This window comes from Neovison vison, chromosome 9, assembly GCF_020171115.1.
Source record: "Neovison vison isolate M4711 chromosome 9, ASM_NN_V1, whole genome shotgun sequence".
Lineage (NCBI taxonomy): Eukaryota > Metazoa > Chordata > Mammalia > Carnivora > Mustelidae > Neogale > Neogale vison.
In genome coordinates this window covers 92,675,462-92,700,871 of record NC_058099.1, presented here as the reverse complement: position 1 = coordinate 92,700,871, position 25,410 = coordinate 92,675,462, and the positions used below count along the sequence as shown (strand labels likewise).

Here is a 25,410-nt window from a genome sequence, read left to right as displayed (position 1 = left end):
GTTGACAGACTGGTGAGTATTTAGGTTAAGATATGACTGGTTTGGGGGGACTTAGGTTTGGGGGATTTAGGCAGGCAAAATGGGGACAGCAGGGCTTCCCATGAAGAGGCCAGGAGGGGAGGAGTGGGCAGCCGAGGTGAGTGAGCAGAAAAGGAGAACAAGGCAGGAAAGGCGGGTGGAGTGGGTCTAGTGGGGGCCGTTGGCTGACATCAAGAGGTCGGAGCTCATGTTTTGGGCTGGGGAAAGCCTCCTGTGGCTTGTGTTCCAGAAAACTGTGACTTACAGTCTTTCCGAGGACATGTCACCACAAACTCAGTGGCTCAAAGCAACACACACTCATTATGTCACGGTTTCTGTAGGTCGGGAGACCGGGTCCAGCTGAGCTGTGCCTGGTGCAGGGCTGGAATCAAGATCAGCAGGGCTGCCGGGGCTGCGGTCTCATCTGTGGCCAGAGTGGGGAAGAATATACTTCCTTGCTCACATGGCTGTTAGGAGATTTCCGTTTCTTCTGGGTTGTCAGACAGAAGGCCTCACTTTCTTGGAAGACGTCGGCCAGAGGGCATCCTCAGCTCCTGGCCATGTGGGTTTTGCCGACATGACCACTGGCTTCCTCACAGCCCGTAAGGAAGCATCTCCTTGGAAGACAGGGGTTACAATCGTACATAACATGATCACAGACATGACATTCTATTGCCTTTATCGTCCTGAGTGGGTAGAAGCAAGTCATGGGTCCCACGCATGCTCAAGGGGAAGGACATCACAAAGGCGTGACCATCAGGAGACGATGGGAACAAGCAGTCTGTCTGCCACACTTGTTTCCTGATAATAACTTACAGTACACTGGTAGCTGCTGTAATAATGGACTATTTTTAAAATACTGTATTCATTTTTGGGGTGCCTGGGTGGCTCAGTGGGTTAAAGCCTCTGCCTCCCGCTCAGGTCATGATCCCAGGACCTGGGATCGAGCCCCGCATTGGGCTCTCTGCTCAGCAGGGAGCCTGCTTCCTCCTCTCTCTCTGCCTGCCTCTCTGACTACTTGTAATCTCTCTCAAATAAATAAATAAATAATCTTAAAAAAAATAAAATACTGTATTCATTTTCAACAACTGAAAAAAAAACAGTAGAGAGGACTATTTATAAACAACCTAAAAGGTACTGATTTCTTAGTAAAAAGAATTTAATTTCGGCTCTGCTCTGATTATGTTTCTTCAAATTGAAACCTGTTTAATGAAGGTAATGTAAAGGATAAGACCAATGTTTTTTGTTTTGGGAGGTTTTTGTTTTATTTTGTTTTTGTTTTAACAAAGAGACCCTGATCCTTTATCTCAAATAGGTAGGAGGGCATTGAGGATTAAAGGTCATGCAAAAACATACATCCCACGGGACCATGTCTGGAAGACGGTGCCTCCTGTCCAACTCATTGGAACTTCCTGGGGGTTGCTCTTCTCAAAATATCAGATGGCTGGGGCACCTGATTGGCTCAGGTCATGATTCCAGGTCCTGGGATGGAGCCCTGCATCCGGCTCCTGCTCAGCTGGGGGTCTGTTTCTCCCTCTGCCTGCTGCTCCCCTTGCTTGTGCTCGCTCTCTTAAATAAAATCTTTAAAAAAAAAATCTGACAGTTTCTTCTGGAGCCTGCCCTTTTCCTTTGGCTAACATGCTATATGGGAAGGAAACCTCAACCAGAACCTGGAAAACTCAGGTCCCAGTTTAAAAATCCATTACTTTGGTAGCAGCACCAGAAAATCTAATTTCTCTGGGTTTCCATTTTTGTATAGTTGAAGGGGAATAAAAAGGATACTTGCATCCGCTGATTCTTGAGAAGCAGATGGATGAGGTAAAACAACCCACAGTCATCTGGCTTTCTGGAAGTTCATGGTTTAGCATCTAGCAGCAACTTTAACGTAGGCTTTCTTAGCTGTCAGAGCTGCTCCCCTGGGAGACCGAACTCGGTGTCAGAAGGGCTCTTCTCACCTACACCCTGTTGTCTCCACCGCCTGGTTCAGATTCTCCTGCGGTGCAGCAAACACCTGTCAGAAAGTCAATCCAGTTCACCAGGACCAACACCTTTCTGGTCTCCCTTAACGATCGCAGCAGACACCCGGCCAGATGTCTGGACCGGGGATGGGCCCAAACCCAGCGAGGCCCACTCGGTTTATCTTCAGGGGTTTGGAAGTGGAACTCTAAGAGCAACTGTCAGAAAGAGCCTTGCCCTTAGTAACCAGCATTCCTGCCTGCCCCTGGCCTCCCTGGGTCCCTCAGAAGAGGGGATGTCGGCTGGACTGACAGACAGACCTTCTTCCCAGGTTCATTCCATAAGCTGTTCCACTCATTCTCTCATTTGTTCAGGAAGCATCCCTTGTTGGATGACGGCGGGCACGTTACAATATTTCATTTAATCTTTACAGCAACATCACACCCGTGTGGTTTTCTAGAAGTTCCGTGGCCACGAGTCTGAAGGCAGGCATTATGTCACCTGCCTGCTGCAGGGGTAGAAATGAAGCCTCCGAAAGGGGAAGAACTTGCTCACAGGCTCAGGTGTAAAGGGGGGAACCCAGAAGTCTACATGAGGTCTGATGCCAGAGTTCCTGGATCTCTCCCCCACCCCACCCTCCCCAGAGCCTGGTGGTACTTGTTCTCTCATCAGACAGGAGTGGGCTCCGTCTGGGGCTGCCCTCAGGATGATGATGGTAAAGAGGGAGAATTCCACAACCCTTCTGGAACCTTACCCAGGACAGTGCAATAGCCCCATGTGGACACAAGGTGGCAGAGAGCCACAGGACACAACACCTGCCACCCTCCGCCTCCCCCACCCCGCCCCCAGCCCCGCCCCACCTCGCCCCTGCCCAAGGCTGGGTATGGTTCTGGCTTCTAGATTCCTGCGTTCCTTTACCTTGAGAGAAGGATGTGTACCACTGCTCAGTACACACTCAAACTATAAATGTGTCAGAATCTACTACAATAAGTATAGGGAGAACCGTAGAAGAAAAAATAAATATCGAGGACAAAAAAACAAAGGTAGTGACAGGTATCAATGCTGTAATAAACAAAGATTCACTTAAAATTGTGTTTTGTTTTTTTAGTATGGTTGTTTAGATGACGCAGTATAATAATTATCATTAATTACTATTAAGTGGTATTTAAATTCTCACTTTTTTTTTTTTTTGACACAGTGAGCGCATGTGTGTGCAAGCAGGTGGGGGTGGGGTGGGAGAAGAGGGAGAAAGAGAATCTTAAGTACGCTTCATGGGGTGCTCGATCCCATGACCCTGAGATCCGGACCGGGGCCAAAATCAAGAGTCTGAGGCTTACCTGACTGAGCCACCCCAGGTGCCCCTTAATTCCCACCTAATTTTGGGGGAAAAAAAAATAAATATATAAAAGACCTCTTTAAACTCTTTTTTCCTTATTTTTACTGGAGGGCAGAGTACCTTTCTTCTACTTATGGAATGGAAAGAGTATGTAATCGTGTTTTATAGGAAAGAAATCCACTGAGATGGTGTTTTATTTTAGTCTTACAAAGGCATTTTAGAATGTGAGTCCAGACACCCGAAATCCCGTGTTTCTACCACCGCAGGCCAAAACAGGCTGGTGCTCCCTACTGCCCACAGAGCAAGTGGGGTGAAGGCAAGGGCCAGATCTAGTTCAGTTGGTCCAGGGAGCCCTCTCTGGGGCCTCACTTTCTTGATATGAATTACAGTACGTCCAGTACAAGAGGAGAGAATTTTGTCTTTTTCCAAGGTAGTGTACAACGTGCTTCCAAAATGAAGACTCCCCCACGTTAGCCGTAATGGGGTCCGAGGCATTCTCCTCTGTGTGTCATCACTGCTGGTCATGGAAGCTTCCCCAGTGAAGAGAAACTCTCAGAAGAGCAGGTGCCGAGTGTCTGGTCTATGAGAAGGGAGGCACTGCAGCGGTCAGCCACGGAACGGAAGCAAGGACGCTGTGACAGGGAACTCCCTCCGTGCCCTGGAGCAGAACCAGTAAGGGAGGCCAGTGTTTCTGTCATTAAACTGGATTAATGTCTGTATCAGTCGCCTTCCCTCCAGATGAATGGACAGAATAGGAGTGCATTGTTCTGGTCTCTTCTGATGGTCCACTGACAGACCCACTATCATGGGTATGGGTAAGGCCACACCTTATGACCCTAGTTGGGGCCATGCTTCTCGGAATTTGCTTGGCAAACAGATCAGTGTTTGAGGCCCAGGAATGAGAAGGGGAGCAAGAAGGGGACAGACACAGAAGCCGCTGAGGAGGTGGAACCGGGAGCTTGGTGACAACCTAGCTCATGGGATTCGACAAAGTGATGCCCGGAAGAGCTTCATAAAGCCCCATAAAACCTCCAGGAGTAACTGGGCCGGCGTGGGGTGGCATATGGGGGGATGGGGAGCAAGCCGTTATGGGCCTGGAACACGGCAGGGTGGAATGTTTGCCCCATACTGAGAGGAACATAGGAGCGAGTGGGGACCCCTTCCTCTGCACACCCCATGCGCAGGCTTCAGGTTCATCTGAGGTGCCTTCTTGCGGCTCAGCGGGCTTTTCCTTCTGTCGCCCGTCAGAGCAGCCTGCCGGGGGCCAGCGCCGTGGGGGACGATCCAGTGCGAACAGGGACATCTACGGTTTCAACGATTAGCCACCAGTCCGGCTGCTGTCCAAACTCACGGGGTAATCGGGGAGACACTGTCCCTGTGTAAGTAATGCCAGCGACTGGAACCTGAAACGAAAAGCAGCCCGACCTCAAGGAAAGATGCCCTCCCCGCCCAGCGAAAGAGCCGGCCCGCCAGAGCGCTGCGGCGCGTCAACAAAATGCCTCGACGAGCCTGACCTCGTGGGGCTCCTTGTCGCTGGCTTGGAGTCAGCAGCTATGGAGGCTCTCTGGCTTTCCTTCCGGAAGTTTCTCTCCTCCTGGTCAAGTCACAGGACCTGTATGTATCAGGTGGGGTGCTTGCCTGCCTCTCCTGGGGTTGGTGCAGCCCCGGCAGGGTGCCGCGTAGCCTGCTCGGGTTTCCCCCTTCCACGGGCCCTTCCTTGCCCCAGCTCTGGACGGGGTCATGAGGACTCAAGGGGGTGCCTCTGTGAAGACTTGTGGGCAAGAAGGGGGTGTCGCCAGCGTTATTTACATGGGACCAGAGAACAGTTCTGGAACTGTCGCGCTCCACCTGCGGCAGGAAGACCGGTTTCCTCTCCTTGCCTGCATCCCCGGGATTTCTGTGGTGTCTCATTACTCATGCCATCATGGGCCACCAGCGGTGGGTGGGGGAGGCGGAAGAGAGGAAATTCGGCATGACTAGACTCATAAAACAGCAGTGCGCCCGTGCCCTCACTTGCTTGTCTTGCCCTCTGCGCCTTAGAGGAAAGGGTAGAAACCGGCAAACTGGTTGGTTTCCAAGGGCACCTTGAAGGATTCTTATCAAAGTGACCGCTGATGTTCTGTGGCGGGTACATAAGTTCTGTTCTTGTTGACCGACCAGCCGAAGTCCTTAGACTTACTGGCTGAAACCACCCACAACCTGGAGAACTCAGCCAGCCACACGGCAAGGACACAGAGTCCCCTGGGGCCCAGACCTTCTAATGAGACGTTTTCTCGGCAGGGCCCGTCACTAAGCGTCCTTGCTTGTTTGGCTGGGGACTGCTGGCCTGACTCTTGTTTTTGCCCTCCTTAGGGTGGGAGTGGTTTCCTCAGCAATTGCTTTTCCAAGTAGAACAGACGTGGAGAAAGCAGCTATTTTTTGGGTTTTTGTTCTAGAAAGTTCTGTCTTGCCGAGTCGACAGGTCATGTGGCCTAAACCAAACTGGGGCAGGGTGGTTGGGTGCATGTGAGACTCTTCTGGGGTCTTCAGATTACTGGCCCAGCTCTAATAACGGTGGCCGTGGTAGGCTGTGGCGTGAGACTCAGAGGCACATGGAAAACCCAGTAATTGTACTTGTTGTAGCAAGGGCATCCCTGGAATGAGACTTCTGTGTCTTCAACTGAGCAGATTCTAGAATATTTTAGGGGGCCAATTTTGGGCATGAAGGATGTACATTTGCCCTGTAGCTCCTAGACCATGTGGCCGGGGGAGGAGACTGCCCCATAAGACCCATGCAGAATGTGAGGCCACAGACATCTGCTGAAAAAAGGCAGGTGTAACTCAACTCGCAATCTTTTCCCTGGAATAAATTTGTCTTCCCGAGTTAATCTCAGAAAAAGGGCAGCTAGGTTGATTTCCTTTCCAGAATTCCAGTCTCTAACACTAGAAATACAATCCACAGGGGGTACTGCTTTGGTGAAGAATGCTTTTCTCTCTGCAAGAGGGGCAGTGGGTTGGAGTAAGAGCAGGGATTCTGGAACTGGTTCGTGGCCCAGCTCGGTCACTCAATAGCTGTGTGATGTTGGGCAAGTTCCTTAACCTCTCAGCTTCTGTTTCCTTCTCTGTAAACACGGGAAAGTGATGGCGAGCATCTGCCTTGCAGGTTCATGGTGAGGAGAAAATGAGTTAACACGGATAAAACACTCAGAGGAGTGCCTGGTACTTCTCACTACTTGAAACGAGAGCAGGATGTGAAATAAAGGGCTGCTGAGCTACTAGCCTGGAGTGGGGGCAGCCTTGGCCTAGGAGGCAGGAGACACAGACTCGCTAATTAGGCTTCCCATGAAGTAACTGGGTAACTCTGAGCCACTTAGAGCTTTGGTTCTTCGTTTTATGATTTTTAAAAAAGATTTATTTATTTAGAGAGAGAGAGTGTGTGAGCAGGACGGACAGAAAGAGAGAGGGAATCTCAAGCAGACCCTGAGCTGAGTGCAAAGCCCAATGGGGAGCTTGATCTCACGACCCTGAGATCATGACCTTATTCTGCCATGGGAAAGAATGAAGGTCTGACACTCGCTACAACACGGATGAATCTGGAGGACGTCATACTAAGTGAAATACACCGGACAGGCAAATCCGCAGAAACAAAGGGGAATGGAGGCTACCAGAGGCCAGCGGGAGTGGGAAGTGGGTCGTTACCGCTCGATGGTTAGCTCCTGCTTTGGGTGATGAGTTTGGAGATGTGGCGGTGCCGATGGTTATTCAACAGTGCGGATGTACTTGATGCCACTGAGGTACAGACTTCAAAATTAAAATGGCAAACTGCACGCTATCCGTATTTTACCACAATGGAAAAAAATCAAACATAAGAAGTCAAAATAAGAGAGGGAGAAACGAGCTTCGAAAAAGAAAGGGACTTGCTATAAACTTTGGACTTTTATAGTCCATGAGGCCATAAGTGGGTTGCGAGGGGGAAAAACGGGGTGGGGACACTGGCCCGAAAGCCCTTTCCAGCGCCAGCCTGCTAGGAGGGAGACTCCCTTTCTTTTGGGCACTGCCCTGCCCTTTGCTTCCTTCAGGACACAAGTCTGGACGCATCTTCCCAGGAGCTCTCCTGCCTACCCCGGGCTCCACCCGCCATCCTTTCTCAGGTGCCCGCTGCACCACAATGTGCCTTTCTTTCCTTGGGTGTGGCTGCTTGTCAACTAGACTGTTAGCCCCCGGACGGGGAGGGGCTGATCTTCTCCACCTTGTGCCACCCACCCCACCCCACCCCGGGGTCCCTGACTCAGAATGAGTCACAACAGGTGCTCCAGAGTATTCCTCCCTGCATCCCTCAGGAGGAACCGCAGAGACTGATGGGCCCGGCTGCACCGTGTCCTGGACCTGGGCTGTGCAAACTTCCTAGACTTCTGCTCTGCCCACTGTCACCAAGACATCTTACCTTGTGACCCAGAACGTACAGGTGTGCATGCGTGCGTGTGTGAATGCAGTTTCATTACCCATTAATAACCATTACTACATGCGGTAGTAATGGTTATTCCGGATTTACTGGATTTTTTTTTTAAGATTTTATTTATTTGACAGAGAGAGATCATAAGCAGGCAGAGAGAGAGAGGACGAAGCAGGCTCCCTGCTGAGCAGAGAGCCTGATGCGGGGCTCGATCCCAAGACCCTGAGATCATGACCTGAGCCAAAGGCAGAGGCTTAACCCACTGAGCCACCCAGGCGCCCCGATTTACTGGATTTTTAAAGAGTGCTTGTGGGAACACTGATTTTGCAACCATGACTTTCTGTAGGAGACCGGCTCATGCAGGGGTGTGTCCATCATTGGCCGCTAGGGGGTGCTCATAGGTCAGGCTGCGCAGGGAATAGACTGACCCAGTTGGCGGCTTAAGAGGAAAGTCCCAGTCTCAGGGCTGGTGGGACCTCAGGAGGCCCCTGCAAGCTCTCACGTCCCTTAGCGCCAGCAGAGCCCATTCTGACTTCAGTTGATTTTGCTGAATGAGCTTTTCCTGGTTCACCCTTTGCTTGGTGAACAGCTTTTCCTGGTTCACCCTTTGCTTGGTGAACACAATGGCTTGTGTGCCGGGAGTTGGATTTCCGGCTCAGGGTTCAGACCCTCTCCCTCCTGGAGCAGGACGGAACTCCTCTTCCCCCTGTTCGCACAACCGCCCTTCAGATGTGTGACCGCCACCCTGAGGCTTGCGGTGAACAGCCTGGAGTCCTCCTCATGGGGCCGGTTCTAAACCGTACCTGGGGCCAGGCACCCCCCTTCAGACTGCAGCAAATGAAGCTGCTCCAGCTTGCCTTCTGGGTTGTGGGGAACGTGGGGTCCTCAGAAGGGAATGGAGGTGGCAGAGCCTGGCCCTGGGGACGCTGGGACCCAGAGTGTGTGAAGACAGCTGTAAGAAGGTGTCTGTCCCGCTGAGGCCACCGGCCCCGGGGTGTTGCCGCCCTCCTCTGTGAGGGCCAGGAGGCCACCCGCATCTGAGAGGTACACAGGCCTCCTTGTCTCCTATGAGCTCCGCTCGTTCTACAAAGATGTTCTCTTGCTTGACCCAAGTGATGATGCAGTTGGCTCGCCCTTTACGGTGGAACCAGGAGCACAAGCCTCTGTGTTTTGAGATTTGGCAGATGGCTTACATCCAGAGCAGCCGGAAGGGTTATGCTGTCCTGAAGCAGTGAGGAGTTCCTTTCTTTCTTTCTTTCTTTTTTTTTAAAGACTTATTTGAGAGAGAGAGAAAGCACACAAGCTGGGGAGGGCCAGAGGGAGAGGGAGAGAGACACTCCCAAGCAGACTCCCTGCTGGGCGCAGAGCCCACCATGGTACCCTATCTCCTGACCCTGAGATCAAAACCTGAACCAAAATCATGCGTTGTCAGATGCTTCACTGACTCGGCCACCTGGGCGCCCCCGAGGAGGTCCCCTCACTGCACTAGCAAGTGGGAAAGCGCTTGTCTCCCCCCGGCTGCCTGCACGCACAGCCCCTTCGCCGGCACAGCTAACATCGCAGCTCCTTGGGGTCCATTAGGCGGGGACCAGCTCCCTAAGGGCAGGTAACTGCCCCGACACCGTGCCCGACTCACTTGCTAAGACCGCCTCAGAACAAGTCCACAGACAAGAACTCAGACATGATCACGGAGCCCTGCCTGTTGGCCGCGGGAGGCAGCCAGGGCCTGTGGTGAAAATCCTGCTTCTAGCTGGGACCCTAAGGGGCTCTACCATGACTCACACCAGTCCCCTCTTGGATCCTGTCAGCAGGGAGCCAAAGGCTGTGGACAGGCTTCCTGGTGCAGGCGCCTGGGCCAGGCCGGGGCAATGGAGGTTCTTCCTCCATCGTGTCTGGCCCTGACGGACGCTCCTCAAACAGCAGTTGAAACCGGCTCCCAAGACTCTCAGGGCACCTCCTCTCCTCCAGCTGCTTCTGGACGGCCACCTCACAAGGTCCAGATTGCCACTTCCTGCCTGCTGCGCAAGTTCTCACAGTCCCAGGCCGCTCCGTGGCCGGCGAGTCCAGCCAGGGGCGACACAACGGCGACACACACGGGAGTGACAAGGGTACGGCTGAAACCTCCTGGAGCGGCCGACCGTGCGAGAGCTCTGCGAACATGAGCTGGCCTCAAGGAGGGACCAGATTTACTGTCTCCACACTTTCCCGCAGGTATTTAAGGAGGCAACACCCCAAATCCTGGCCAGAACCATCAAGGGGAAGGAGCTCACTGTGAAATATTTACTGCGTTTTTTGGCTCCACATCCTTTAGTCCGTCTGAAGACACACATTCTGACTTGTGGCCCTGCCGTTCTTCTGACTGCAGAGGCCTGACCTGTTTCCCGATCTCCTGGAACCTGGGCTGCTCTTGGACTTGCTTGGGCCCAGAGCATGTTGTGGAATGACGGGGTGCGGGCCTTGAACGGAAGCCTGGAGAAGCCTTGTCCATTCGCTTTCCCTCCATCTTTGTCACGGCCTTCAGGACATTCTTGAGCTACTCAGCTGGAAGGTACGAGTCACAGAGCTGAAACAGCTCAGCTACCGGAGCGCAGGCAGCTTCCCTCGGCTGACGGCCCCATGGGAGACTGGCCATGGTCAGCAGCAGAGCCAGCGGTCAGCGCCCCGCCCCCCCCAGACCCGCGAGTAATAAATGCTCAGGGCTGTATACCGCGGAGGCTTTGTGGGCTCTGTTACACAGCATCACTGTGGCCAAGGTCACGGATGTGCACACTTATAAATCGGATAATGACACACCCTTGGAAGAACCGTCAGTGGCAACTTTCACCTTCAAATAAAATGGGTCCCCACACATTGGTCTTTGCTTGCACTACCTCGAGCTGAAGATCTTTCCCCGGCCTTCAGTTCTACGGATGTCTTCAGTATCCTGGTAGAAACCACAGAAGGAGCACAGCAAGAAGTGAAAAGTCATTCTTTTGTTAGGCATCAGATGGATGGACTGGGGGAGAAGCAAAGCCCGGCAAGGTCATGCCTCCCCGTATTTCCACGGGTCCTCTGTCCAGACGGGGTGGCTGTTTGCAGTGGTCACTGTTCTTCATGCTGGCATCTGGATGGAACTCCCCTTCCTGTAGAGCTCGGTGTATGTACAGACCACTGAGGGGTGTCACAGGTGAGCGGTGGCAGTGTTTGGCTTCCCTGATTTCAGCGTGGCTCGGAAGCACAGACACGCATCTGGCAGGACAATTCATGAGACCAAGTCTGTTGCTGTAGCAATCATAGGCTGGTCGGCCTCCTGAGCCGGAGTCCCCAAACCCTTAACACACAGAGACACAGAAAAGTACTCTGTTCTACTTTTTAAAATATTACGCAGACCAGAAAATACCACAGGCTTATAAGATCGACAGCACGTTTCCGGCTATACCCTGACAATGAATGGGGCCACAGGAGGAACTTCATGAATGTTCTCAGGTCATTCAAGGCCTGCCATCAATCCACGTCAGCAAGCGCACTTCCTGAAAGCGAGTCTTGTCTCTCCGAGATTAATTTATAGGTGGGGGAGGATATAAACAAGTTGCCTCCAGTTTCCCTGTGAAACACAAACTTCCCCTCCCTCTTCTTAACTCGTCTTAACTGAGTCTCTGACCCGAAAGCGATGGACATGCATGACGCGTGTCAGTGGGCGGGGAGAAACCTCGCGTTGGTTCCTGGTCCCGTGGGCCCCCGGGGCCTGCCCTCACAGATGCCCCTGTCTCTCAGAACTTGGCACTGAGCCTCCAGAATGACTGCTGGCCTGGCTCTGCCAAGCAAAACCACTGTGAGCCTCTGTGCAATGCAGGACAGGAACAGAGAGAGGAATTCAGGGACGGCAGCTGGGGGGACAGCCACACAGGACACACTCTTCCTTGGTGCCTCGCTGTGGTTTCAGGAGGAGATGGGGATTTTTCAATGAGCATTCATGGTGGGGGGAAGGGAGCCAACGCAGAGAGAGACTCAGTGAGATCAGTACAAATCAGGCTTTCTTCCTTTCCAAGTGCAAGGAGTGTGTCATTTTTCTTGCAAGACTGCTGTGATTCAAGCCCAGGGCTCTGGCTGGGTTCTAAAACCCAGTTCTCGAGGTACACAGGATTTACTAACACTTGATATGTTACACAAGGTCGAGAAAGAAAGAGTTGCCATAAGGCAACTGCACCTTTGCAAAATTTGAATTTAAATCAGGGAGCAAGAGGCTCGTAGCACACAAGTGACACGTGAAGTCTCAGTCATTGGAAATTATAAACAAAGCCTGGCAATATTAAAGACCACAGACCCTGGGGACGCCTATACACCAGGTGCCAGCAGTTGAGATACGAGTCTACTTGTCACACTCCTTCCCGGTGAGCACTGGTTCTCGGTACGTGGTCTCCAGGCCAGCCACAGCCGCATCACCGGGGAGCTTGGTGTAAAAATGCTGATTCTCAGGCCTTGTCCCAGACCTACTGAATCAGAAACTCGTCTGTGTTGTCACAAGCCCTCCTCGGGATTCTGATTCAGGTTTGAGAACTACGCGTTTGTGAGATACAGTCGGCCTCCCCAGGTACACAGGAAGCGGCCATCCTTCCCAGAGGGCTAGTCCTTGCTCCCCAAGGCATCTATGTGACAGGCTACCCACTCCCCTGTGCATCGAGCACGGTAGCTACTGGCATGTACCAGCCTCGGGAAAATAAGGAAAAGCATGCGTTACTTTCCTGTGTCCTTGACCGAGTCCACGGAGCCTGTGCCCCTGCTGTCCACAGTTCACCTACTAAGCCATTCGGGTCCAGCAGCACCCACTTCCCAAAACCGATTTCTGCTATCGATAAAGAAAACCTGAACGCCATGCTGATGAATCACCCGCAAACTCCCTTCCCGTGACAGGATAATGGTAAATTCGCGCTCCTGACAGCCCTGGAATTGTAGGCTGGCGAGGACACTGTTCCACGCGGTCACTAGCGGACCTGGGCAGCCGCTAAGTCCGTCTCAACACTTGCTTCCGTGAACAAGATGGGAGAAGGGGACACAGCGACAGACTGGTTTTTCACGTTCCCGCCATCTGCCAACGCAGGTCATGTGGTCAAGCCCGACTTCAGATGTAGGCAGGGAGTACCCCGAGAAAGAACTGGAACGTCTGAGAACAGCTCAAACCATTACTATCCAAGGTTATGGGAGGACCACAGCACCCATCGTGTGCAAAGCTGTGTATTAATGTTAAATGGTGGGACCCAATGCTTCCAGTTTTAGGCTATCATTTTATTCCTGCTCACCATTTTTTTAAAAAATATTTTTAAGTAAGCTCTATCCCCAACGTGGGGCTCAAACTCATGACCCTGACATCAAAGGTCTCACGCTCTACCGACTGAGCCAGCCAGACACCCCTATTCCTGTTCACCTTCAGATCTACAAAACCGACACCTTCCCCACCGAAGATCTTTTTTGCTGAGAATTTTTCAAATAAAAAGAAATCTTTTTTTACGACAGTGTGCACATGCGTGAGTTGGGTTGGGGGGCAGGTAGGAGCAAAGGGAGAGGGAAAGAGAATCTTAAGCAAGGCTCCACACTCAGCACGGAGCCTGACCTGGGGCTCAATCTCAGGACCCTGAGAGCACGGCCGGAGCAGGAATTAAGTCAGATGCTTAACTGACTGAGTCAAACAGCAGCCCCTCAAATTCTTCTAAATTTAAAAATAAATGAAGTTAACATACACAGACACAAAAAGGGGCACAAATTGTGAGCAGACCGCCTGCTGAATTATCACAAAGGGAACATAAGAGCAGAGCTACCTCCAGGCTAAGAAGCAAACCCTCCGCAGGGCCCTGCCGGCCCCTTGCAGGCCTCCTCCTGGGAACCACCCCCTCCCTAGTAGTAACCCTCTCCTGACTTTCAATGCTGCCCTCCAAGGATGTTTCTACCCTCATTCATGCAACCAGTGCTGGTCAGCCAGGCCTGAACTTCTCAGTCCCGGCAGCTGGTGTCACACCCAAGCACGGAAGCTGAACTTAGGGAACTCCCTCTTGGAAGACTGGCTTTTCAGGGTGGTGGTGGGGGGGATTGGCAAATTTCATATAGGACTGAGAGACCCAATCTCATTAGTGACTATTATCTTTATGCTCTGTTTGCTTAAGCGCAGGGTTTCATCACAGAGGGAGCAGAGCCAATCTCTCTGTGGCCCGCCCTGTGAGAAATCAGCGGCCGCCCAGCTGGCCCTCCGTGCGGAGCCGCCTGACAAGTCTGGTGGCAGAGAAGACCCTGTCCACCCGCGCTCGGGGCCCTCCCTCTCCGCCTCACCCCTGCAGGTGGTTCCAGCACTGGGCAAACTGGATCTTGCTGGGCTGGGGGTGGGGAACAAGTATAAAACCTGTTTTGGCTCAAATATAAGACTGGCATCTGGTCTTCAGATTATTTCTTACATAGCTTCCATGACCCAAAAGAAAGATACGGTTCCCAACCTCATGCCTATTTAATCATCAAAAGATGCTCATGGAGAGGCACTGGGCAGCTTGTTTCTTAAAATGCCAACTCCTCCCCCAAAATGTCCTCAAAATCAGGTATGTACCCATAAAACATGGGATTCTGTTTTCTAGCTTCTCTACAAAATCCTTGCAGGAATTCAGGCCGGGTACCTCAGGGATGCCGCTGCAAGTGCGAATTCCACCTTTCACGCTCCAAGAGCTGACTGTGACTCCCCAGTGCTTTGCCCCAGGAAATAGCCCGTGCCTCAGGCGGGAAGGGAGGGTGAGTGTGAGCCGTCTTGGAACAGGGTGGCCATTGGCTCAGCCACATCCTTTTGTGGTGATCATCCTCAGCAAAATGGACTGAGAATATATTTTTATGATCGGTGGGATTCTAAATTACAGCCATGCTTTGTAACAACAAAGCAAACATATGATTAGTAATTTCCTATGGCAGAAAGTAGAAGAGTCTCTGGCGAAAAAGAATTTTCTCATAGTAGAAAAGCAACAGAATGCTCTCTTTGTTCCAAAGCAGGGCCATGGGTCACGGCCTTCGTCCTGCGCAGGAGAGGACCTGCTTCTCCAGGAAGAGGGGAAGGAAGAGATGGACCCAGGAAAACAGCACCAGTGACTGTGCCCAAACACCTCACTCATGAGTCAGAACCATCTGCCTTCTCAGTGGCTGTCCTTATGTCTTGGGCAACCCCCCGCCCCCGCCACCATGGCAGCCGTGGCTCCTGGCTTTCTAGAATCGACTGCTCTAGAGCTGCAGAAATGCCACCAAATGTAGACAAAGACCACACAGGGGTTCTGTTGGCTCGTCACACACTAAAGATAAAAGAGGAGGCGTCCTGTTTCTTGTTTTGTTTCAGCTCTCTCTGCCCCGCCTAATTTGTTTGGAAAAGAACTACAGTAGTGCCGTGTCATTCCAGGGTAAAACCGTTCTCAGCGTGGACCAGAGGCCACACTGAGAAACCCCGGGGATGCTACTCGTCAGGGTGGGGCCGCCATCGGCACCTCCCCCCAGCGCCCACCGTCAGTTCTCACGCGCGCAGCAAAGGAGTTCCCACAAAAGCAGCATGAAAATCAAACTCCCTGCTTGCAGCTGGCTCCCCGCAGCAAAGAACCCGTTGGGACGGGATCCCATCTGTGAGAGTTAGCCCGTTATCTGCTGTGTTTTGGGGCCACCCCAGGTGGGGGTAAGACTGTTCCCCTTCGAGTACATGGGCAACTTACATGCAAGAGCCCAACACTTGGTTTATCGGGGGACTCCTGGTAACCCTCTCCAGCAGCAAGGCACCCCAACCTTCCCCGCACAGGGTTTAGTCCATGACGTCACAACGGCAGCAGGATCAGTCCTGTTTCATTTTCTTAACATTAAAGTCTTAAGTTCCCACCGCTCTGTTCCTTCTGTCTGGGGGACGATGCTGGCCTTGAGCAAGGCTGACAGAAGAAAGAGGCTGCCTGACAGGTTCGGAAAGGTTCAGGCTTCTCTTCGTGCCAGCCAGCAAACAACACCCAGAGTCTCCAGCCCATGCCGGCCTCACTCGGGGGGCCGAGTGTCCTGCCACTAATCCCCTGAATCCCCTGACAGACCTGCGCCTCAATAAGCCGGGGAGGAGAGAACCAGGCCGGTCTATGTAATGCGGCAAGATGCCAAGATGAAATGCCTTTTAGGTGCCCGGTGTTAGCGGCGGAAACGAGGCCTACTCCAGCAAACCTAGAAGCTCGATACGGGTCGAGTGAGACCCCACTCCATGATAAAATCACTCACTGTTCTGTGAAAGTTAGCACAAGTAACATGACATGGAGCACAAAGGTGGAGGAACTCATTTTCTCACGCACGGACAACAGGAACGTCTTCCTTTCTCAAACAGAACACAACTCCCAGGCCCTCCACACCACCTGAGATTCGGCGCTCCCTGCTCCAAAGGCATTCCATGCCATCAAGAGACAGAAAACCCACAGACCCACTTTGCTTCAAACACCAGCGCTCTTCTGCCTTAATTTACCATGCTAGTTCAGGTCTGAAGGAGCCTGCAGGACTACATGAATGAAATGTAGCCCCGACCCCAGGGCCACGGGATCTCTCCTGGGACCGACTAAGACGCTCATGAGCCCAGGTGGCTGTGACCTCACTCACGGGTCAAGAAGTGGACGGCCCTTCTGCCCCAGATGTCCCGCCATGGGCCTGGGTGGGGGGTGGGGTGGGGACATCTCTTACCGCCCCAAGTTGGCTTCAATTTCGAGTGCCGCTTTTCACAGCTCCTCTGTGTTCTTTTCTAAACGATGCATTCCTCCCAGCCCGTGAAACAGGACAGGCACTGTGATACACACCTGCTGGAAAAAAAATCTGTCCTTTGGTCTCTTTCTTGAGCTCAGCAGTGCATGAACAGACAAGAGGAAGGAAAGAGGAATAAAGGTGTGAGAAACGCCTCCGTGATATTTCTCCCATGCACCTGGCTCTTGCCAACAGGCTGCGTTAACATTCACCACCAGTGACTGTGCCCAAACACCTCATTTGCATTTTGGCTGCCATGCATTTTTTTTTTTTTTTTTTTAAATAAGACAGACTCAGTTCCTTTACTCTGTAAAAGGAACTGCAAGGCGGGTGCCATCACCCAGCAGCTGCACCCAAAACCAGGGCCAGAGGCCAGTGCTCTGCACCACACCTGAGAATAGGTCACTCGTTGCCTCCGCTTGGAGATTACCTGTCTGATGAGCTGCCTAATGAGGTCTTAAATTTCCGATGCCTGATGGGCAACCTGAGTACCGGGCAGAGCTGCGTGAACCGAGTCGTGCTCTCCTCTCAGTCAAGTGCAAGACCAGCAGGCTGGCGCTCCCCGCCCCCACAGTCCATCAGCCCGGGCTTCCAGGGCCATAAGTCAACAGGGTTGGGCAGACAGCTGTCAGAGACAGGAGCGGGGACACGCAGAGGAGCTTAATGAAATTTTATTTGGAAAATATGGCAAGAATCTAAGGCACTTCAAACATTTAAATACATGTAAGACCAAAGTGAATGTGACGTGGAGAAAGGAGTCCATAAATATGTGGAGAACTACACTAGGCTTCCCTAGAGGCAAACATATCGCCAATTCCTCTAATGAGATCCAACCTCTGCCATTAGATGCGAACTTGCGCAATGATTAATAAAAACATGGTAATGTTACATGTAGTTCTGCATGTCTTGATGACTATGGAATATAAAAGTTGAAAATACTGTGTCAATTTCATATAGATACCTTTTATATAAAAAGTCATATAATACATCCACCTAAATTAACCCAACTGAAAACACCTCCTTTCATAAATGTTTTACGTTTCAAGAGTTCCGTTTTTGATTTTTAAACAAGAAACCCACCAGACCAGGCCCAAGGTTCTGGTGATGATCAGTCATCTCAACGGCCTTACTTTACAAGAGTAAACACACACACACAAATCAGCACGACCTTCCTGGAATGGAATTTTCAGAGAGCTTTCCCATGGCTCTGCATTAAGTCAATATAAATACTCGTGGAACATTTTAAAAACACCAAGCCGGTGAGAAGCTGACGCTCCCTGGCAGGGGCAAGGCGGGGAGAGAAGGAACGGATGCTGCTCGCTCAGGTCAGGTTACCATATCGCATGGCTGTACATAACGGAGCAGAGACCCGACAGCAACAGAGCCAGGATAAGCGCCCGACGCTGCGGGAAGAGGGCCGGAGGGAGACGGCGTGTGCCTGGTGGCCAGCTCCTGCCGGCTCAGCTTCCACCGCGCCCCTCGGGGCGCCAGCCCTCCTGTCTGTGTGCTGGGGGCTCAGGCACAACGCGCGTACATTCAGTAGCTGTCAGCCCAACAGGAACAGGTAGCAGCTGGACGGAGGCATGGAAAAGGACGGCTTTTTGCAGAGAATCAATCAAATGAACTTCGGTGCGTGGGACCAGGAGATGTCTTCCTTCCCAGCCTAGGGGTGCCCTAGAGACGAGGAGAAGAGAAAAAATGGGGGGGGAGGGTTAATAAGTGACCTCAGGCAGATGTGTCCTCTGTGACAATGGAACCCCGTCCAGCACAGTTGACTACCACGTGTGCGCCAGGGCGCGGGCAGCTGGGCGCGGATCCAGATCCAGCTGGGCTGAGCAGCGCCGCGTCCGGCTGTCCCTGGGAGGCCATGTACTCGGAGGGGCAGACTCTCGGACCATGGGTTGCTGCTCACGGTCCGCTTGAGGAAAAATGCCGGGAACACGAGAACGAAACAGTGTGCATTCATGGGCGAACCAGGTGCCATTTGGATAATTCTGCCCAGAGTTAACCCCTTCATGGGAGGGCGTCAGAGCATCTGTCTCCTGAGGACAAGCAGAAGCCTAGTCTCTGCCGAGCTCTCTGGCAGCCCACCTGGCCATCTGGGGGGCGGGAGCAGAAGTCACGAACCCTTAAGTTCCAGGCTAAAATTCCCAGTTCCAGAATCCTCAGAAAACCTGTGTCTCCTGTCAACTCCCTGAAGAAGGGGGCCCACAGGCCTGGTGGACTTGAGCCCATTCACAAACACCAAATGCAGAACACTGACCGGAGACTGGGCCTTGGCGAAGTTGACGTGGGCGTACAGAAGAACTGCAATGTCCTTGTGTCCGGCCTCCAGGGCTATGGAGAGTGCGGTGCTGCCATCCTAAAGAGAACACGGGAAAAAACAAGCCGGGTGGGTTTCTCAAACTTCCAGACCACTGAAAGGTAGCAAAACAAAAACTCTCCAAGAACTGTTAAGGTTCCCCAAATCTGTTCAGTCCCGTAAGAGACTCTTCTGGAGCTCCGCACACCAAGCCCAAAGGCTACAACGAGGCACTATGCCCACCAGAGTGGAGTCCCCGTCGGAGGACTGACACCTCATCCCTACTGTGCCTCATGGTAGTCAGACTGGTGGTGTGTGCCTTGTGCACCCACGGCAAAGGCGACAAAAGGGACTCACCCAGCTACCCTTCCCACCAGCTGGGGGCTGTAGCAAAAAGTGAGGTGGAAACCTAGGTGTCTGTGCTGCTTCTCTTTACAGCAAGCAGGAAACACCACAGTGTGTGTTTAGACACCCTGCTGCCTGCCAAGGATCTTTTAATGCTGCCCTTCGGGAGGGAGCGGATCCTCCGGCCTTAAGTGCCCCCATCAACCACTACAGACACCATCCACACACAGTCCCCACGTCCTGCGGCCTTGCAGAAACACATCTTATGAAAATCCGAGGGAAAACACTAAATATGGGTAAGTCAGTTTCCATTACATGTGTGGCTTCCATGGATTTGCCCAGCTTTGGATGCATGTCAAGGAGGGACAAAGCAAAACCCAGAACCCAGCACCATTTACTTTCTGTCTGGTCTTGGAGTAAGGATATGCTTCTGGGCACTAGCAGCAGTAAACAATGCTCGGTGGTCAGCATCTTAGGGTCCTTCCCTCCCACCCGGAATTCTCTAAGCTACTTGCCCTCCCACTTCCCTCCCCCGTACTTCCGGAGGCGACCAGCATTTCTGGAAGCCACTGTGGCTCTGGGGCCTCTTATTACTACATGTACAGGCCGTTCTTTGCTAAGAAAAAGCAGAAGTAAAAGCAAACAAACAAAAATCAAGACACATGCAACAAACGCCACTCTCGGGGACAGCTAAGTGGGAGCTGTCCCTGTAGCCCCGCGCAAATTAAGGGGATGTGGGACAGCCGCATCCTCTTCACCCCAGGAGCCGTGTGCCACCCGGATGCCCACTGTCAGCCCCCCAGTCCTTGGTACGAGTAAATGCCTGCCCTGGTTAGCTCTGCCTGCTGGCTTTGGCCCACCAGGATCCGACATTTAGTGCAAGAAAGGGTATTTTCCTTAGAACTTTCTAGTGTTTTGAGCTGAAGGAAGCTCTGGGCCAAACCCGTGCTCCATGGAGATAAACTTTCCAAAGCAGCACTTGGATCAGGGCCCCACCCAGATATCAGTGCCTGTGCCTTCACTTATGGGCACTCCTCCCCTGTGGCCTGGAGACTGCAGAGGCAGCAGCGCTCCTTGTGATGATTCCCAGGCAAGGCGTTATCTGGAACAGGGACAGCGTGGGAACGGGGAGAGTAGATCGGGATTATGGTGACAAAAAAGCCAGAGCAGGAGTGGGAGACGTGCGTGAAGGAGCTGTACGGTCTGGAGGGCCAAACTGATGAGATGCACAGGTGAGTCCCTCTGAGGGGCCCCAGTGAAGAGCATGCTTGAGTCCATTCTGGGGGCGGGCAAGTGCTTCACTGTGGTGACAGCTGGCTCTCGTCACCTGGTAGCCCCAGCCTGGAACAACTAGCCCAGCGCTCTGGGGGGCCGGTCCTCTCCTCTTCACGGACCTGCAAGGTGCCTGCACTCCATCTGCTCTCTGGCGTTTGTGTCTTCCCCTGCCGCGTGCTGGCTCTCGGATGGGCTCCTCACTCTCCTGTCTGGAGTGTGGGCACTGAGGCATCACCTTCCTGCCTTCGGCTCTAGTTACTGGGAGTGGGAGTTTGCACACAGGAGATACCGCGGTGCTGGGCCGGGAAGGGCGGCCACAGCACAAAATCCCCAATGAGCAGCGTGGAGAATGTGCCCTTGCCCCTCTGCCAAGGGGCCCTGCAGACCCCTAGCGGGCAGGCCCCAAGAAGGCCGTGTCCCTTCACTTACATTGTCCTCCAGGTGGCCATTGCAGCCTGGCTGGGCCAGCAGCAGCTTGACGATCTCCACGTGCCCGTGCTCGCTGGCGCACATGAGCGCCGTGGAGCCCTCGTCGTCCTGGATGTTGACGTCAGCCCCGCAGGCCAGCAGGCCCTTCACCATGTCGATCCGCCCGTGGCTGACCGCCAGCATGAGTGCTGTCTGTCCCGCCTGCAGGGAGGAAGGGCAGCGGGTGCATCAGCAGAACAGCACAGACCCAGTGCGGGGAGGTGGAGGGACGGCGTGACAGGGGCCCAGAGCAGACGTGGGAGTAATCTGGCGCTGGGTGGCCCCAGGCACAGAGAAACAGTTTCTCGTTCTGAGCGCCGAGCTAAGTACAATCATCCAGTAGTGTGTCAGCGCTGCCCTGTCTCCAGGAGGGTCTGTGTCCCTGTAGCCAGGAGCCGGCAAGTTCAAAGGTGCTGATAAGTCCAACTACACCAGGGCCACTGTGTGCCCAGCACGAAGACACTACGGATCAGAGACTGAGTGAAGAGTCACCCCAGGTGTGTGGTGGGGACTCCTGGGCCCCGAGGTGGGCTGACCTACACCGTGCACTCACCCTGCTCCAAACAGAGGCAGCATGCACGGCCAAGGAGGGAGATGTGAATCATGTGACAGTGAAGCCACTAGGTCACCAGTGTGTCTGGTCAGACAGGGTGGCACGGGCTGGTGTGGGTGGGAGCCGTGTGAGCACGGACTCTGGTGGCAAGGGCGCTCACCTGGCTGGCTTTGGCATTCACGTCCCCGCAGCCAAAGAGTTCTTCTACGACACGCATGTCCTTCTCGGCTTCCACGGCGGCCAGGGCTGCCAACATGATGGGCGTGTAGCCCGCCTTGTTCTGGTGATCCACGTTACACACGTCTGCAGAGAAACAAGCCTGGTCACGGAGAAGCCTTCCTTCAGCGACCCTTCTCCCCATGGGCCAAAGGAACAGGGTTGGGAAGAGGCCTGTGAAACGGCCTCCAGGGCTTCATGTCCCAGAGTGACTTGGAAGGAACTATGAGAGCATCTTCATACTCAACAGAAAAAAGGTTTTCTGGTGTCACAGGAGTCCAGAAGCAGCAGAAGTGAGAGTAAGCCTTAACGGCACCTCCTGTTTACAACTGGTGCCTGGACTGCAACAGCCCAGAGGGCTGGGGGCTGTCCTAAGTAATGATGGCTTTGAAGAAGCCACATAACGTGGGATGAGGACATTCCTCTGTGTTTGGGGGATCGCGGTTGTGGAATGAAGGAGACAGGGAGAGCTATGAATATGCAGGGTTGTGTAGAGAACACTATGGTATCACCCACTCAGAAATCACGGCTCATTCTGAGACCCCGAGTTTGGTCCTCTGACTTGCGTGGGGCCCTTGGAAGCTGAGTTCCAATCGAGTGACTCCTAGCTAGCTGCTCTTGGAACTGTAGTCAGAGGAAATGCAGTAAGAAACTGCCAGGACTGAGGCACAACAGACCAGACCTTGCTTATTCCTGTTATTGTTAAGGAGGCGTTGGGGGCTCAATTATCCTTTTTAAATTCCTTTAGCACTATCTAATAAAATGAAAGGAGTGGCAAGGGCAGGAAAGAAGCTTTCATGTGTGACCAAATACAGTTAAGATGTTCAGGAAGTTTCTATCGTGAGGAGTGAGAAGAAAAGGGACCATGAAAACTTTCCTTATGCTAAAAAATAACTACACGGTAGAGATATGGTGGCATTTAAACACAGGGCGTGTTTTTTAACATAGAAAAGGAGAAAGAAAAAGCTGTGATGGAGAAGCGTGTGAGCTGACGAGCTCTCTGATGCTCCCTATCATCTGTGACGTTCAGTTGTTCGCAGAGGTCGTTCCTGACGTGCCGTACGGGAGCGCTGGTCTCCGCCTGTGATGGTGAGCAGTAGAGGGTCAAGCATGTCTAGCACTGTGATTCATCAAAGCCACGCAACTGTGGCACTGAGGTAATTTAATTTACCAAAATACCTTGTCCACACAAATTTGCCAAAGGTAAATTAAATTGTTAGTTTCAGGAGTAATCTGAAATCTTGTTTTTGGCTCTTTTGGATATTATCCACTTCTCTGTTTAAATAACAGCGTGGGCTGAGATTATCACCGGCTCTGTTTATACTCTGAAAAGCCGAATGGGAAAGAGGCTTGGAATTCCTTCCTCTAAGATGGAAGCCGTTTGAGCCTAACACAGCCCCTAAGCAGACTCAGAAAGGGGGATAAACCTGCATGGTTACTTCTCTGCATTACTCTAATTCCCCCAAAACGGAATAGAAGAAATTAGAGAGTTGGATCAAAGGCAGTATAGGGAAACTGGACACTTTCACTGCCTATGCTAAATCAAATGTTCACATTGTGTTCTCACTAATTTAAGACCGAGGGTCTATAAATTCTGTATCAGTCACATACTGGAAGTAAAAATATGTAGTTTGAAAATAAATCAGAGTGACTCGGGGACTGTATGTACCGCTGGGCTATTAGCATTGAACAGAAAGTTGGAAGTTCACCATTTTCCAAGGGCCCTTCTACGCAGCACAGCCTTGCTTCGCGTGTAAGACGTGCGGTGGCCACATTCTGGGATGGGCTATTCCAGTCACAAACAAGGATGTTCACTGTCCTCATTACTAGGGCTCAGATACAAGAACAGCACTTTTTCCCTCGGTAACAGGGTCTGTTTCGGTGGGAAAGGTCTGGATTCCAGTACAACCGGCCACAGTGGCTTTGCGTGGTGCCCGTCTCGGCTCGGGGCACACCTCCGCCCTGCGGCTGGATGGGGTCGGGCCGCAGGGGCAGGAGCAGCGGCAGACACCCAGGCTGCCGCATCTGGCTCCTGAGAGCACCCGGCCGGCCCGCGTGATTCAGTGATTCACGGCGGGGCCCTGACTCATGCTCCGCGCCGGGGGACACCTCGCCTGACCGCAGCCCAGCCGCAGCCACGATGGCCGCAGAACCTCCCTTCCAGACGGACGTGTGGCTGGGGCCACCCAGGTGTGCTTCAAGGTCAAGCCTCCCCCGGTGACCGGAGAAGGACGTCCTCGCCGCACGGCGTGGAACGGCAACGGGAGGGGGACGCGGGGCGGTCCCGGGGCGAGGAGGGGTCAGCACCCGCGCAGGCCGACAGGGCCGGGGGCCGCGGCGGCGCACGCACCGGCGTCCAGGAGCAGCTTGACGATCTCGAAGTTGGAGTGCGACACGCTGTAGTGCAGCGCCGTGTTGCCGTTGCCGTCCGCCATGTTGATGACGTGGCGCAGCACGTCCGGGGACACGGCCTGGAAGGCCGCGAGGTAGTCGCCCACCATGGCCGGGCTGGCGGACTTCTGACTGGACACGCGGAACCACTCGTGCTGCAGGGTGTTCAGACAGAACCGCTGCCAAAAACACGCGAGCGGCCGTTAGCCCTTCTATTTCTGGCCCCTCCCGAAACGCTAAAAGCCCGAGAAACGCGGCCTTTTATGGCCGGAGAGGACGCAGCCGGAGCTGCCGTCCGAGAACCACCCAGGAAAGCCAGAGCCCGAAGACGAGCCTCGACGTCCAGGCCGGAGCGTCCCTCCCGGCCCTCAACCGGCTACAGAAGAGGCCACGCAGCCCTGCTCAGGGGCTCCGCCTGGAAGGGGCCAATTCTGGCTCTGCTACCTGTGAGTTCTACTCCCCGTGCCTCAGTTCACTCATCTGCAAAATGGGGGCAAGAAAAACCCCTCTTCCCCACCGGGCTTGGGATGGGGACAAGCGAGGCACTACGCGTAACACCACGCAGGCCTGGCGCCATCGATTCTCGAACGGTTAGGATCATGTCCTTTCGCTGGCCCTGCACGTGATTTTCGAGGGGTCAGGGCAGGAGAGATGATCACCCTCACTGACCGCTGCGGCTTTCCTCCCATTCAGACCGCCCTTAACGCCCTCAACACGCCCACGGCCCTGCGCTGACAGGACCACGAGGGTGTGGCCAACCCAACTCCCATGCCAGGCCCCAAGGCAAACGCGTTCAACCACGGAAAGGGATTAAAACGCGGGTTCAAAACAAGTTCCATCTCCCATTTAGAAGCATCTGCATCCCACCGTGACCCCACGCAGGCCTTCCCTTCGGCTGTGGCCGCGTAAAGGCAGGGCTTCCTTCACGAGCAAGCAAGTCAATCCCGGACCCGTCAAGTTCGCATGCGCACTGCCGGGATCGAATCCCGGACCCGTGAAGTTCGCATGCGCACTGCTGGGGATGGGCGGAGCTAGACCGCGTCTTCCGGGAGCCCTTCCTACACGCGATCACCGTTCACCCGTACTTTGCTTACTCTTTCAAGGGTTAGAAATACACTAAAGAAGAAATGGAAAGCCTATGTCAGCAGCACCAGATGATTCGGTTTCAGCCTATTCTATCTTATTTTGTGGCACTTGATGAAAAGGGTCCTGGGTGGGGAAAAAAAACCTCATCTACTGTTTTGTTTTCTTCTGCTCACTCTTCTGCATATTCGGATTTTCGTTTCTCCGGAGTCCGTCCTCGTGTGCAAAGAGGGAGCTTGTGTCATCTGGGGGCTGAGTTCTGTTACTGCGTGTTGGTGGTGTCCTGTTCCGGT

At 53.2% G+C, this 25,410-nt stretch overlaps 1 protein-coding gene across 4 annotated transcripts in view; it reads right to left on the bottom strand.

Annotated features, from left to right (window-relative positions):
- Positions 1-17,139: 17,139 nt before the first annotated feature.
- The window catches only part of KANK1 (KN motif and ankyrin repeat domains 1), a 196,083-nt gene continuing 187,812 nt past the window's right edge, over positions 17,140-25,410 (bottom strand). For all 4 annotated transcript variants that reach the window (XM_044265953.1, XM_044265952.1, XM_044265955.1 and 1 more), the window contains 5 exons: positions 23,994-24,213; positions 21,588-21,730; positions 20,836-21,036; positions 18,748-18,846; positions 17,140-18,158 (listed from right to left, as the gene is read on the bottom strand). In XM_044265953.1, coding sequence (XP_044121888.1) covers positions 18,096-18,158; positions 18,748-18,846; positions 20,836-21,036; positions 21,588-21,730; positions 23,994-24,213 — 726 coding nt within the window. In that variant the 3' untranslated portion in view covers positions 17,140-18,095. The remainder of the gene's footprint in view (positions 18,159-18,747; positions 18,847-20,835; positions 21,037-21,587; positions 21,731-23,993; positions 24,214-25,410) is intronic.